The 15785-nt window shown below is 42.9% G+C and overlaps 1 protein-coding gene across 1 annotated transcript in view; it reads right to left on the bottom strand.

The window, feature by feature from the left end:
- STXBP6 (syntaxin binding protein 6) overlaps positions 1 to 15785 on the bottom strand; it is a 256283-nt gene that overhangs the window by 41948 nt on the left and 198550 nt on the right. The window contains exons 3-4 of the mRNA XM_082734487.1: positions 10354 to 10484; positions 9268 to 9433 (exon numbers count right to left, since the gene is read on the bottom strand). Coding sequence (XP_082590613.1) covers positions 9268 to 9433; positions 10354 to 10484 — 297 coding nt within the window. The remainder of the gene's footprint in view (positions 1 to 9267; positions 9434 to 10353; positions 10485 to 15785) is intronic.

The raw sequence follows: 15785 nt of genomic DNA, 5'->3' as shown, positions 1-15785 counted from the left end.
GATATGAAAATTGAAAAAAAAAAAAGTCCTTACATAGAAAATTGACTGGCAAACTTATGTCTCCCAAATTCTCTTAAAACCTGGACTTGTCTGTAAATCTGAAATATGGGCATCACGCAGTACACTTTTTAGGTCTGTGTCAGAAATACCACTTCATGTCTAACACTATTAAACACTTTTACTTCTGATTCATGTATCCCCATTTTTGGCAGGGGAAAGAGAACTGGACTCAAAAAAATATTTTAGGCTGAAGATCTATTGGTGGAAAAAGAATATTTCTATTCTCTTATAAAGTTCAGAAAACACAGGTTTTTTTCTTTCCTACAAGAAGATGTGAACTACTTGCCCTGATCTCTGGCACAGCCTCACTTGCTATTTTAAACATCGTTGTTTTGGTAAGTCAGCAGTAACATACAGGCTCTATAAATGTCAAACATGAAATGCAGCACGTTCAGCATTCAATAAGCCATAGCGAACAACTCAGCATTCCAGTCACTTGAAATGTCTGTAATAGAGCTCAGTTCATTCCCACTTGAAACAAAGAAATTACTATTTTTTGGTAATTCTTCTGGCCAACATGAATTAGGAAAGCTCGAGAAAATTTTCTTGCTCCTTTCATAAGAAAGTGCTTTTTAAAGAAAAGATTTGAGAGAGAAAGAGAGGGTCCACGTTTGTGCACAGGCAAGTGGGGAGAGGGACAGAGGGAGAGAATCTCAAGCAGACCCCTTGCTGAGCACAGAGCCCAATGTGGGGCTCAATCCCATGACCCTGAGATCATGACCTGAGCTGAAAGCAAGAGTCAGCTGCTTAACCGACTGAGCCACCCAGGCACCCCAGAAAGATCTTTTGATAAATATGATGAGAAAAATCATTTAATATTATGAGCATACAAATTATAATTTCCAAGCTTTTTTTTCAAATAGAATATTTAAACATGTACTGGCTCTTTGGAAAAAATCCCATTTGATTATTTTATTCATTTACTTTTGAGAAAGAGCATGCAAGAATGGTGGGGGTGGGGGTGGGGACAGAGGGAGAGAATCTTAAGCAGGCTCCACACTCAGCATGGAGCCCAAAGCAGGGCTGGATTCCATGACTCTGAGATCATGACCCGCGAGCCAAAATCAAGAGTCTGACACTTAACCGACTGAGCCACCCAGGCATCCCTGACTGAATATTTTAAAATTCACTCTAATCCTCACACCATTCCTTCAAGGTCTGTATTAATCTCTATGATACAAGAAAGCATATAGGGGCTGAATGTAAGGGAGGTAGCTTAGAGGAAGTTACAGGGCTGAGTGATGCCACCAAAGCCAGGGATAAGTGAATGGAGGCTGATCTCTATCACTGTGTCACTGGGTCAAGTTGTGCATTTACATCCTCTGGTTGATTCTTAAAGTAGGAATGGCTCTCATCCATTGCAGGTTATTTAACCATGGGATAAACAAAATACATTCACGATCCTTGTTAAGCCAATAAATGATACCTTGGAAGTACCCATATGTGCCCTTGGTTTGCTTCAAGGTTTTGATGGAGATGCATGATTCAAAAGCATTGAATGCATGAAGTCACTCCTGGCTCAGGATAGCGGACCCCAGTCCACCAGCTGGTTCACTGCATGTATCAGGGTAGCTTACAGCCAAAGAGCAATGAAAATGAGAAAAATCACATCTGTGACCCAGTTTTTCTTTAGTTACTAGTCATTTGTATCATGCACAGATTGGATGGAACCTAAAGCAGTAGTCCTTGGTTACTCCAATGTTCTCACTTAAAATAAAAGCAACTGCTTTTCATTTACCTCCGGGGAACAAGATGAGGTTGAATAACCCACTCGGAAAATACGAGAAAGCACATAAACCACCCAACATAACAACCGGTAATGTTGTCCTAAATTGAAACAGTAACTACATGAGATTCAGATCCAGAAGCCTCTCAGAGCTTCTGCTAGAATGTCCTGCTCCTGACGGTAGCTGGCCAGTGTCAGACAGTTATGTTGGTAATTCCTGCAGCGCCATAAGTACCAGACCTGCCTGATGCAGTAGCTACAGTGGTAGGATCCTCAGAATGAAAACAAACAAACAGAAAACCCTAGCTGGGCATTTCCAACTGTGTAAGTTAAACACTTGTACTGTTATTTTTATTGATGCATTTTTTTGTTTGTTTCTATTCTCAGTTTCTTACTCTTTCCAAGAGTTTCTATAAGACAAGTGTTTCATGAACTATCACGCTGTCTAGGAAAATGAAGAGGCTAGAGCAATGGGAGACTGGATGATAAAACTGTGTTTGTACAGGATTGATATATAATTAACATTTATAGAGAACTTTCAAACAGCATTATAAATTTCATCCTTATGAATATCTTGTTAAATGAGTGCTATCTCCTCTTCTGCTTAGCGGAATCAATGTAGGGAAAAGATGTGCTTATTAAGTGAACTTGGAAGTCCTGGCCTTCATTGAGTGGACGGGGAGCAAGGGCCAGGCCTTGACTGTGGGGCTAGTTCCATCCCTTATTAGCTGTGGCATCTTGGGCAGGCTTCCTACACATCATTATCCTTCTTTGTGCCATGGCAGAAGATAATAGAAGTTTGTTCTGTATTTCTTCAAGAGTGACAAGAAGAGCCACTAGAGGACCCACAACATGGATTCCACCTGATTTAAAGGACTGTAAGGAACACTTTACAGCTCTCCCACAACAGTGGGTCAGCTAAGCAGCCTGGCCGTCTCCTCTGTCCCACATCTAGGTAGGTGCTGGCATCAAGCAGCAGCCATATGGTGGTTTTAACACAAGTTAATGTGGTCCATGAATTATAATCTCTAATACATGCGTGTATGTGTGTGCATCCCCAAATACATTACGGTTTGAGCAGTTGGCAAAATTCCACATGAATCTATTCTTGAAGTATAAACAGTTCATTGTAATGCACCCCTGGCTGAAGCATGGGTTAGAGTGCAAGGTTCGCATCCCACAAAGCTATTATTCACTGACAGAAAACAAGACAATACAGAGAAGTAATAAAAAATTCGGCAGATGTTGCGGATACCCTTAAAGTAGTATATTAACGTATTGGGATTAAGAACAGCCATACTGGGTGCCTGGATGGCTCAGTGGGTTAAGCCGCTGCCTTCAGCTCAGGTCATGATCTCAGGGTCCTGGGATCGAGTCCCGCATCGGGCTCTCTGCTCAGCAGGGAGCCTGCTTCCTCCTCTCTCTCTCTCTGCCTGCCTCTCTGCCTACTTGTGATCTCTCTCTGTCAAATATATAAATAAAATCTTAAAAAAAAAAAAAAAAGAACAGCCATACTGATCACCTTTCCTCTCCCTCCCCCACCATTAGAACCCTGTGAGGACACACACACTTCCTCTTTTTAGAAGTTGCTACTTCTCCTTACTTGTGCTCATGCCTGGAGCACTCAGAGGGTGAAATATTTGCCCACTTCACCCAGGGATGACCCTGAATTGCTTAGAAGAAAAGTCCAAAGCAAGGTCATGCTTCAAACCCTGAGATTCTGTTCCATCCCAGGGGAATCCAGTGTAAAGCCATTAGGTCTCTCCTTTAGCATACCAATCAGCAGGGGCAAAGGAGGGCCAGTCTGCTACAAAGGACACGTCGGAGACATCCGTGTCCTTGAAATTCTAACACAGCTCAGAAGTCTGGGCTCGATACCATCACTTGAAGGCTTGTGAGTAGAATGGCAATGCTTAAAAAATTTCCTTCGGTAGTGATGAAAATATATGGCACTCCAAAATAGCCTGTTTTGTGGAAAAACAATCTGCCACATTCCGAATTCTGAATATAGCTAGCACTGGAATGAAGCTGTGTGGATTAACTATGGCAATAAAGGAGCTCATTTTGCCCTGCCCCTGTCTGTCTGGCCAGTGCTAACCATCCTTTACAACACAGCTTAGCAAGCACCTTGGTGTTACTGAATTGCTTTATGTCTGTTTACACCTGTTGTCTCCCCAGAAAAGCCAGCCAAGTCAGCAAAGGTATCTCCTTTGTTGTTGGATCTCTGCAGCGAGCTAAGTGCCTGACAGGTAGACGGTGCCGTTGATGCTTGTGCAATCAATGAGGACACGTACACGTGGGCTGCAAACAGTACAGGTGGGTCCATGCAAGGAGGACTCAGATAAAACAGGTAAAAGAGCAAGACATAATTCAACGAGTTAGCCAAGGGTGTTTGGGCCGAGTTAAAAAAAAAAATGCTAGGACCTGCTTCAGTTTGTACAGAAGCTTGCCTTGAAGAAGAAATCATTTTTTCCCTGCAAAATAATTTATAACACTTATTGAAGAAGAAAACAGGTTTGCAAAGAACCTAAGCCGCAGTTCTAACACAGAAGTTGTCAGTACGACTGGAGAGTCCCATAGTCCACGGCACTGTGCTAAGAATAGTGGGCCAACAGTAATCACTACAAAAGGTTAGTGTCAATAAGCTAGCCATGGACAGCCATGTGGGATTTGCTCACATTTTACGAAGAAAAACAAAGAAAGCAACGCAAAAAAGTTCCCCTTGGGGCTGTGACTTCATATGACGAGCCTGTTAGCTAAACTGATACTACTATTTGGGGGCAGACTGTTTCTCCAAAACAAACTGGTTGAAAGCAAGTCTCTCTTCTGGAGTCTCAAGTTCTACACATACGATTAACTCCTTGGAGGCATCTTTGAAGTGCAAATGTGTCATCACACATACAACAGTTTATCATCACCTCTGCTTACAGTAAACAGACATCTACCCTTTCAGAGATGAACCTGAGAATTCCCTTTCAGGGCTCCTGTCATTCGCGATGCCACGCCATTTTTCAGTAGACAGACTGGCTCCATGCCTCTGCCTTCAGTCTGGCTAATTCTACATCGCTCGGTACCTTACGGACCCAGCAACTAAATGGATGGCTTCGTATTTTTGAAAGGTGAATGACCTTTAATGAATTAAATGAGAGGAGGAGTGGAAGTTAGGAATGACCAAGGCAGGAGGACTTGGCTCTAGCTTCCTGGTCTTCCTACCATCCAAGGGAAGAGAAGACACTGACAGAGGCTGGAGAGGAAACCATGCCTCCCCTTGCTTAGAGACTCCCCAACCTCTTTCTGGTTATGAGGGACTTTCCTTGGCCCTACAGATTGTACATGTGTCTCCTGAATTCTGTAACCAGCATCAGAAGATCAAAGCTTCCCGGTCTGTCCTCTGGAGATAGAATACCATGTTTGCAGGAGGGAACTCAAGCACATCAAAGAATGAAAAGCATGGTCATGGAGGGTATATACAGTCAATGAACACAAGGGGAGAACTGCCTGGGATTGTTGGTATTTAAATGATGATCCTGTCTGAACTGGTATTAAAGAAAGTGTGGTTCAGTGGAAGTCAGGCAGACTTGCTTCCAGGACTCAGATCTTGGTAAAGTTATTCAAAATCACTGGGCCTTAGTTTTCCTGATGACAGGTTGGGCCCGATGCAGACATGGGAGGCCCAGGGCATGGCCAGGTCTCCATCATCTTCCCCAGCCACCAAAGTAGTTCATCTCTTTAATATGTTGAAATTCAGATGAACAAAAACAAAAACAATAAAGAGCAAGATAATTTTAAAGGTCCCTGATCACTCCATCATTCTTAGGACTACCCTCTTGCCCCGCCCAATGCTTAAGACTTACTGTCTTAATAACATACCTACAATAAGACTAGGGAAAAAAATCAAAAGTCCCTATAGTCTCTGACCCCTCCCCTTATTTCCCCCCCATTTTTTTTTTTTTTAAGATTTATTTATTTGACAGGCAGAGATCACAAGTAGGCAGAGAGGCAGGCAGAGAGAGAGGAACGGAAGCAGGCTCCCCGCTGAGCAGAAAGCCCAATGCGGGGCTCGATCCCAGGACCCTGGGATCATGACCCGAGCCGAAGGCAGAGGTTTTAACCCACTGAGCCACCCAGGTGGCCTATTTCCCTTTTTTAAAGCCTAGGGACCTGCTGGCTAGTTTTTTCCCCCAAATTTCTGCACAACCTCAGGGGGCACCATTTATATCAAAGACAATGTCAGTGGCACTCAGTGGCCCTGATGAAGATGCTTTCAGAGTGGAGAGGGCCTGTGTTTGAGTCTCATCTCTGCCACTTGCTAGCTATACGACCCCTGGCAATCTATTTAATGATCTCTCCAATCCTATTTCCTTCCCTGTAAAATGGAGATAATAATTGTATTTCCAAGGACTGTAGTAAAGGTTAAATGAAACAGCATATGTAAAGAATCCGGTCTTCAGGAAGCATACCAACATGAACATTAGTTCTTTAAAACCACAAAATCTATGACATTTCTCAGTTCAGAGAAAATTCATGTCCCAGATGTGTGGCCCAGATTCTGAGGACAGACCAAAAGATACTGTGAAATGTGAAACAGCTTTCATCTGCTGAAGATGGCGTAGGTGCCCCCAAAGTTGAAGGGGTCAGAATGTTGTGACCCAAGCACTACCCAATTTGAAGACTGAATTGTGGTAAGCAGCAAAAAGGAAGACCGATCAGCATGCTAATGAACTAGGGTATGTTGGTACAACTGTTATCAAGGATCAGCAACTGTTTAAATAAGACAGGCTGTGCTTATTAAGGACATATGCCGCCAACAAATTACAGTGTGCTTAGTTCAAACTTTTTTGCCTTTTGGAGGAGTCCGAGGCCAGCCTATATTTAATTGTGCTAAGTCTTTTAGTTGACTCTTAAATTAGGAAGTGATTCATCTACACAACTTAGGCATTAGAGATTCTCAAAATATTAAAGCTGAAGTGGATTTCAGATCTCTAAGCCAATCTCCACATGTTACACCAGAGAAAAGTGAGGTCTCGGGAACATGAGAGACCCGCGTGCGATCACAAAAGGTAGGGCCCATTCTGGGACTTAGTCTCATTAACTTACTCTTTTTCTTACTATAAGAAATCAGCCTTTAGCTTTGTCCAATACACATACTAGCAACTTAACATTGGGTAATAATTTACGTACTGGCACTGGAAAAGCTCTGAAGGGCTGGGTCAAGGACTGAAAGCAACAGCTGGGCGGGGCTGTGTGGGAAGGTCTGAGGACATTCAAGAAGGGAACGAAGAGCACAGAGTAAGGCTGTTAGGGACCCAACAGTCTGGAACTCCAGTAGTGAAACTGGAGTCTATTAAGGAACCAAACAGAATGATTCCCCACATCCAGGCCATAGGATGGTGATCAGCACACAGCAGGTACTTAGCACTTCTTTGTTGCATAATCAGATGATGGAGCAGGACTGAATGAATGAATGCAGGAAAGGCAGTGAGCTTCAGAGGCCAAGGGGAAGAGGGACCGCCCAGTGAGAGGAGAGAGGGAGGAGTTACCAAAGCTGTCCTCAATCTTAGCAGAAGGATAAGACTTGCTTCTTTCTCCTTCCAGAAGACTGGAGGGAGTGAGGCTGTGGCCCTCCTGCTTCTGCCTCACGTTCCCCTTCTGAGGTAATGTGCCAATTCCCAGGACACTGCTTCTGTTTCTGGCCACTCTGTTCTCAGGACGGCACACGCAGAAGGGGAAGGCATGAGGGGAGTCCCTCTCCAAGGGCAACAGACATTTCAAACCCATAATGTTACCTTATTTTAAGATGAGACTCTGCTTACGTGCTCTCCGTGGAGGCTACAGACCATACAGACACCAGTGGAAAAACATTCTGGGAGGACCCTGAGATTAAGAAGAAAGTCTGATTCTACGATAGCAGAGACAAACCTAACCTAATGAAGAATGAGGGAAAGCTGGGATTTCCTGGCCCATTTTGCAGTCACTGAAATACTCTGTCCTCTGTGGTCCTGAGCCTGGTGCGCACTGACCTGCCAGGTCTGCTACAGCTGGGCTTTGCATGTGGGGTCCGTGTGAAGCACGCCGGGGGCACAGACAGGATAGCGAGCAGTAGCTCACTCTATTTTCTCAACAGTAGGAGGTCAGTGTTAGATGATCTCATTCCTTTCAACATCTATGTCTAATAGTTTTTTTTTCTTAAGATTTTATTTATTTATTTGACAAAGAAAGAGAGATTACAAGCAGGCAGAGAGGCAGGCAGAGAGAGAGGGGGAAGCATGCTTGCTGCTGAGCAGAGAACCCGATGCAGGGCTCGATCCCAGGACCCTGGGATCACGACCTGAGCTGAAGGCAGAGGTTTTAACCCACTGAGCCTCCCAGGCACCCTTGTCTAATAGTTTTTACTTTTGTGTGCAGGATGTGGCCACTGGAACACAATATGCACTCCTCATCAACATTTTTCAAGGATAAATGGAGAAGCTGTAATAAAATACTGCATCAACGCCTAAGGAAGACCTTTCTAGGTTTTTAGGATACAAGCAACCTCCCATTCAAGAGGAACACCAACACATTGGGAGATAACAACAAAGCGCTGGCTAGTGTCTTCTCTAATGACATCTAGCAGACTAGTGGCAAAATGGCAGCATGTACGTCAGGGGCTAGCGTGGAACAATGGGTTCCATGCCATGTTCATATGACAGACACATACAGGCCAAGGAGAAGATGAAATGTCTATGATGTGACCTTCATTTGACATTTGATTAAAACCAAGTTGGCACATAATTTTTTTTCCCTCAAACCAGGGGAATAGGTCAGTAAAAAGAGCAATCATAGAAATGCTCTTCCTCAACTCACAGAGTGATTAGCAAGCCTTCTTAAAAACATTTTTAGCTCAGTTTCGATTCCCTAAAAAGAAATGCCACCTAAAAGAAATGTGTTAAGCACCCTCTAAATGTTTCTCATTAAGTTGCCAACACTGGTCCTCACCCCTCAAGGCTGGTTTAGAGCGCTCAGCCTCACTCTGCTCTGTATACCATCCGAGGGATAAACAAAATGCTAGCTGCTATTTGAAAGAAAGGGGACTACATCTGTAAGAGTTTGCATGTTAATATTTGAGAATATTCATTGAGAACTCACAGGAAAAAAAACAGCCTAGAAAACAGTGTTCTGCAATGAAATTACAAGAATGGTGGTGAAGAAACCAAACTGAAAGGTTTTCCCAATAAAGGGGCAGGTTAGTTCTCTAGTAGAAGTCATCTTAGCTAAGGGGCTGATGCTTCTAAAAAGGCTGGCTTTTGGTGAAGAGTGAAACACACCACTGTGACTGGATTTAGCATGCGAAGAACTCCTTAGAATGGTTCTCATGCTGCCTAGCTCTGAGCATCCTGATTCTTTTTTTTCAGTCTTTAATTATGCTGTAGAACACCTCAGTTTTTATGTAAAAGTGAGCCTGAGGAGACAGGCTGAGCAGAGCCCTACAACTGCCCACTCACCTCCCATGATTTTGGACTGGCAGTTGATGAACTCCGGCTTCCTGTCCGTGAGGTACCTCTGGCAGGTGTGGTGGAGGATCTGGAAGAAGGTGCACTTTTCAGAGGCTGTGCTGGCTACCCACTGGTCAAATGCATTTTCAAACAACAAGTCAAACTCTGCAGAATCCTGGAAAAGACAGTGAGATAACTACTGATCTCAATCCATAAAAACCGCTGCCTTCAGCTCACTCCTGACAAAAGACTCGTAAAGGCAAAAACACCTTTCAAAACTTGGCTCTTAATCACAAGGCTCATCTTTATTTGCACCTAGATGTGTGGAAAGAAGGTCTATCTTCCTTTCCTCTGTTTATCAAGCAAACCCCCAAATCTTAAGAGTGTTTAAAGATGTCCCCAGGCTAGTATCACAGAAGCCCCACACATGCATCTGGAAGAATAGACTACATGCTGCCTTCTCAATGACCTGCAAAAGGATTCCTTCAGGTTCTCAGCCCTATCAATTGATCTTGCTCCTACCCCTCGGTAAGGAAAAGATTCTCCCTTATTATTTTAGTATATAGTTACAATTTACATTTTATTTTTCTTCATTACTGAGGTTTTGTATAGTGAGTGTGTGTGAGCAAAAGGCAAAGCACTTAAATAAATAATTCTACCTTAAAGTGTTTTTCATGTTAAATCCAAATACCTAATTTGTAAGGTGCCATCTATTTGTTTGTTTGTTTTGGTGAAAAAAAAACCCCTAATTACTGGTGTTATTAGGAGATAAATGAAGCTTTGATGAACATGGTTTTTCATATTAATAACCATGGACGTGGTATCTGAACTCTGCCCTTTGCACTTGGCTGATAAGCATACAGCAGAGAACATTTATTTCTTCAGTATGCATCCCCTTACGTTTCTGCATCAAACATGATGAAAAGTTTGTAGTGTCCCATGAGGACACAGAAATCCTAAAGTCTTAGCCACATCTCCGAAACAGAGAAACAGCTTTGTTAGAGATGACTCAGACAACCACCACCACTGCCAAGGCCAGCGAGAGAGTCACTGTGTGAGGAGAATACTTTTGCTCAAAACGGGGCATTCACTCACCCGATTAGGATCAATGCCATTAACCTGGCGAAGCTGCTCGAGCATCCACTGGGACCTCCGCACGAACGACGTGGAGCCTTCAAACTGTTTGACCTTGGTGATAGACGCCTGGGTGGGTTTCTTGTTTGTCACTGCCAAGAAAAGACCACTCACATTAGGGGGCATGCAGATCGGTTTTCTCATTACACCTACATGTACACACACACACACACACACACACACACAGGATATGAACATGTGTGTCTTTGATGAGGGGTGAACGCAAAAGAAATAGTTATATTCTCCACTCTCACGCAGTTACAATATAATTATAATTGAGGAGGCTGCTTCATTTATGTCGTCATTCATTCAGACTAAACACAAGTGAACCGAGGAACACCAAGCACTTTTAAAGGAGGCCCACAAGGGCATGATGATCAGCTGCAGGGAAAGCAACACACCGGGTTGGTAAGCATCGGGTAGAGGTACTGGGGAAAGCTGTATTTGAAAGGAAGCAGAGGTTACTGGCTGCCCTTGGAAATTGCAATGCGTTATTTCGAAGGGGATAGTCCAGTGTAAATGTATCAGGCTTCACTGGTAAGATACGGAGTAACGCTTCACTTAAAAATGATGATTTGACTTTAAACTATGGTCCACTTTCAATCTCGTGTGCATCTGTTTCTGATTATATTTGGCATACCCACACCGCACCCCTCCCAAACTTCTGAGGGCCCCACACCTGCAGGGCCGAGACAGCTCCTTCTCCCAGCCTTAATCAGTTCTTCCTTTGCTGAGGATGTACACTGTCGCCTCTCAGACAGAGGCCAAGCGCCAGCCACTAGGAGAGAGTCACTCTGGATGTTTCTCTACGTCTGCTTACTTTGTGACTTAGAGCCTCCAGAGCGGGGCGGTAATTAAGGGTTTTCAAAGGGCTTTCCTGAAACCTCCTGAGGCCTGGCTGAGGAGTTATAAAACTTCACAGAAATGATGCTACCAGGCGAATTAGAAAAAGTGGAAAGTACTACTTGTAATGAATGTGATCCCAATAAACTTGTGCATCGGCAGCACATTCTTTGTTTCCAGTAACCCCGCAGGTCCTACATTTCCAGATAACTATGTGATGTTCAACAGATGGCAAAAAGAATCTTTGAGGGATGAAGGACAGAAAGCATCTACTCCAGTCATGGTTGTTGGTAAGAAGATTCTCCCTCACACACAGGAGAATTTAGGGCAGTTTTAGGTCATTAGACCAGGAACGCAGGGACCGAGAGCAGAATGAGATGTGGGTGCCTTGCCTTTGCCTCCGCTGAGAGCCCTGTGCTTCCAAGACTAAAGAACTCTTTTTATGACACTTTTTCCCCTTTGCTCCAAACCAGAATTTAGCAAACATTTAAAACATAATTTCAAATAATGCTTAGGTTTATTACTCATTATGTCAGCTATATTTGGCTAAAAGCTTTTGAACATTTCATACCAATTGTGTTTACTTTCATGGTTAAAAAGTCATCATCCCCGTAACACCCGTGATCAGTGGAAATTTTATACTCTCCTATTCACAGGCAGCCTGTCTGGCTCACGGCTCCGTGTGTAAGTCTGTTAAGTCCTCTGAGGAATAACCATTCTCCGAACTAAATTCAGGCAACAGTATCAGTCTGCCCAGGGCTCTGTCTAACCATTTAACTTAATGCATTTATTTCAGGTGTCTCTTATGAGATCTAATAGGTTTCTCTGACATCCATGCCCTGCTCTTCTGTTTTCATGGTAGAGGAAACAACATACCTGGAATACAGGCAGGTCCTAAAATGTGCTGAAAAGATTACAGAATTCTTTTCAATAACAGGAAAACATGGGTTCCTGTATTAGACACACACCCCTAAACACACAAAGAGGATTTCCTCCTTTGTTTATGTAAATTACACGACACTGAGGCATCCTGGGAAACATGAAGGCTTTCCTTTTAGCTTTAAAGTCGTTATGAACGCCTATTTTTACTTCTGGTCCACTTATTTCCAAGTGGTTCACAGCATTATAAAAACTCGAACACAATGCAGGATCACTGTAATTACTGGCATGTTTAAGATTGACATTTTAGCAAAGCAAGTTCCCTGGAAGTCTGTCACTGAAACGAGAAGGGCAGGAACCTCACCCACATGCAAATGCCCCACAGAACTGCTAACAAGAACCGCGCCACAGAGCGCTCAGTGGTCATTTTCCACAAGGCACTTACAGCTCAGACATGCCCGACTCGTTCTTTCTGCTCGCTTATTCTTTGCCCAGTTCTTGGAATCTCGGTAGCGTTCCTGGGCACCGAGCCCGGTTTGGTTTAATTTTTGTTTATTGTTATTATCTCCAACATCCCAGTTTCTATTTTGAAGCAGGTGCCTTAAAATTATATTATTATATACACATTATATAGAGTTAAATAAAGACTTTCCCCTTCTTGAAATCAAAACAACTGCAGAAAACACACCATTGCCAGACTTTCTGAGTTCTGTGCTTGAAGGAGCCCTGTTTTATCCCCTTTCTTATTTTGGTGCTTCTGGGGTCCAAAGCTGATTAAAAAAAAATACATATGTCACTCAAATTCTGGATGTTCAGTGAAAATCAGGAATCTTTCTTCTCCCTCCAAAGGCCAGCTGATTGATAGCATACCCTGCATCGGTAATATTGGAGTGCTCTCTGTCCAACTCCGTCAGTATAAGACTCTGTAGTCACTATTTTGAATAACTTTAAAGGGCAGATAACCAGGGCATTTCTGTCATGCCTTTAATGTTCACGAAGCCGAGGAATACATACAGGTATTTAAAGGAGGCAGGGTAAGCATGGTACTCCCAGCTAAGACCAGTCAGAACCACCCTGGTTCCCTGGGTCTCCTCTCCAACCGCACACCAGAATCATCTGAGAGTTTTTACAACAAATACACCAAACCGCATGAGTCAGAATCTCTGGAGGTGTGGCCTGGCATCCACATTTTCATCTCCCCTAGGTGATTCTAGAACGCAGGGACTGCTGAAATCACTGCTAGTGTATTAACTTATTTCAAAAATATTTACGGGACATTTATTAGATGGGAAACATGAAAGTCAGTTTTGTGGGCAATTCAAAGACTGAATAAGATAAGTTCTAAGTCAAGAACTTGGGTGGTGGGGTTATTCAGAATGATCCAGAACGGTGCTCATGTATGGCAGGAGTCATCTGAGTGAGGTGTTGGGGAAGGAGAGGGCTTTGAGGACCAGGGCAGAGTTGGGGGAAGTCAGGCAGGCTTCATGGAGCAGCCACATTCTAGCAAACAGACCATGCGACCTTGCCCAGACTTCTATGATATCTCCCACACTGGTATTCCAGAGCAGTCCAGCCATTCAAAGTTAAATACCGAAGAATGAACCATCTTTTATTTTTTTTTTTACATTTTTTATTTTTAAAATTTCTTTTCAGTGTACCAGAATCCATTGTTTATGCACCACACCCAGTGCTCCATGAACCATCTTTTAAAACCTTCTTAATGGCATCCCAATGCTTAGAATAAAACCCAAGGCCCTTACCATGACCTGCAAAGCCCTAGATGATCTGGCTCTTGAGTACCTCCCCGTTCCCATCCCATTCCATTCTCCCTTCTGTCTACCAGGCTCCTGCCATCTTTTGCTCCAGGAAATAGCAACCCCCTTTACCCTTCGCAAATGCTGTTCCCTTTATATAAATACTCCTTCCTTTGTTTTTTCTTTTTCTTTCTTTCTTTTTTTTTTTATGATTGTCTCTTATCCACCATTCAGATTTCAGTTTGCATGTCAAAATTCCATAGAAAAAAAACCTGGGTGGTCGTTTTTCTGCAGAAACTTTCCTCACCATGTTATTTCTTTCACTAAACTTTGCTCCTTGCAAAACAGGTTCATTTCAAACCTGGATAAAATACTCAAAATTTGCTTCTCTGGAATATTTGAAAAGAATAAAACCCAAACTGCTATCATGACTATTGAGTCCTAAAACATGTAAGAGGTAGATAAATCCCCACATGGATCTCGCAAGTCCCCTCCTACCCGTCTGTGAGGTAGGATCCTAGAAATTGACATAGTAACAAGTGACATTTTCCCCAGCAATTAAAGTTTTTTTTTTTTAAAGATTTATTTTACAGAAAGAGAGGAGTGGAATGTGCACAAATGTGCGAGTGGTGGGGGGACAAAAGGAGAGAGAGAGAGAGAGTCCCAAGCAGACTCCCCACTGAGCACAGAGTCCATCATGGAGCTTGGTCTAGATCATGACCTAAGCTGAAATCAATAGTGTGATGTTTAACCAACCCAGCCTTTTAGGTGCCCTCTGGCAATTAAATTTCTTGAAAACCTTTTAAAAATACAGTTTCTGATTTTTTTCTTTCGTACTTGACCACAGGTCTGTGACAGAGGCAGCATTATTGCTATCATCACTGTACTTACAGACAAGTAAACTGAGGCATGGAAAGCACAGACTTGCCAAAGTAATACTGTTCATAAATGAGAAAGCTCCAACTTGCAAAACGAACTTAGGGTTCACTGCTCTTTTCACTGCAGCATTTTGCTGAAATGTCAAATGCCACGTTTTATTGCATGTGGGAAGCTCATTAAATAAGGGCTAACTGAATTTTTTGTTCTAATAATGATACTGCTGTTGTGATTTTGACCATATCATGAACTGTTATTCCCTTAGTATTTCCCTTTAAATAAACTTGGTTTTTCACTGAAGTTAAAGAGGAACAGAGCATATTAAGGCCATAAATAGATACATGGCTCTGCCTACATTAAAAAGGAAATAATATAAAATATACAATTAACACATAAATGCTACGAATTTCAAATTAGAGAGCTGTCAGCGGAAAGTCTGGCATATGAGGTCCACTTGAAGGTAAAGTGGTGACAAGCAAGTGTGGACAGGTGCTAACGCCAGTCACAATACAGATGTTCCCTAGATATAATTATACAACTTACCTGGGAATGGCTTCTCTAAGAGCACTGTGTCATAGGCATTGGGACTCACCGAGTAAGGCATGTCTTGGAGCGATCCGGTCTAATACCGCTTTTTCATTTATCGCGTTACCCACTGTTTTCTGTTGGTATCAGAGGAAAACAGTAGCATGGGGCCAACCAAACCCAGGTCCTTTTGCTACCAACTCTGATTTAAAAAAAAAAAAAAAAAAGTGTGGTTCTCATGGGGGCACGCCTCCTCATTAGCCTTCCTGTAGACTTCGTTTATCCCTCAGCTCTAGTTAAGAAGCAGTGATAGGAATTACCATGTCTAGAATATCATTACCATCATTATTCAGGTGGTGAAGTATCTTTCCCTCATGAACTAACGACATAAAAAAGGTCTTTTGGAGAAAAAAAGAGGGACCTCCATGAAAGACTGTTCAAATACGAATAAGAACACTTAGCTCCAGTCAAAGGGTAGAGACCACCAGCCTTGCTTCTGGCCAATCAGAAAATTCT

Source organism: Mustela nivalis (assembly GCF_964662115.1).
Source record: "Mustela nivalis genome assembly, chromosome: 6".
Classification (NCBI taxonomy): Eukaryota; Metazoa; Chordata; class Mammalia; order Carnivora; family Mustelidae; genus Mustela; species Mustela nivalis.
The sequence above is the reverse complement of the archived record's forward strand: the minus strand, read 5'-3'. Positions and strand labels throughout refer to the sequence as shown.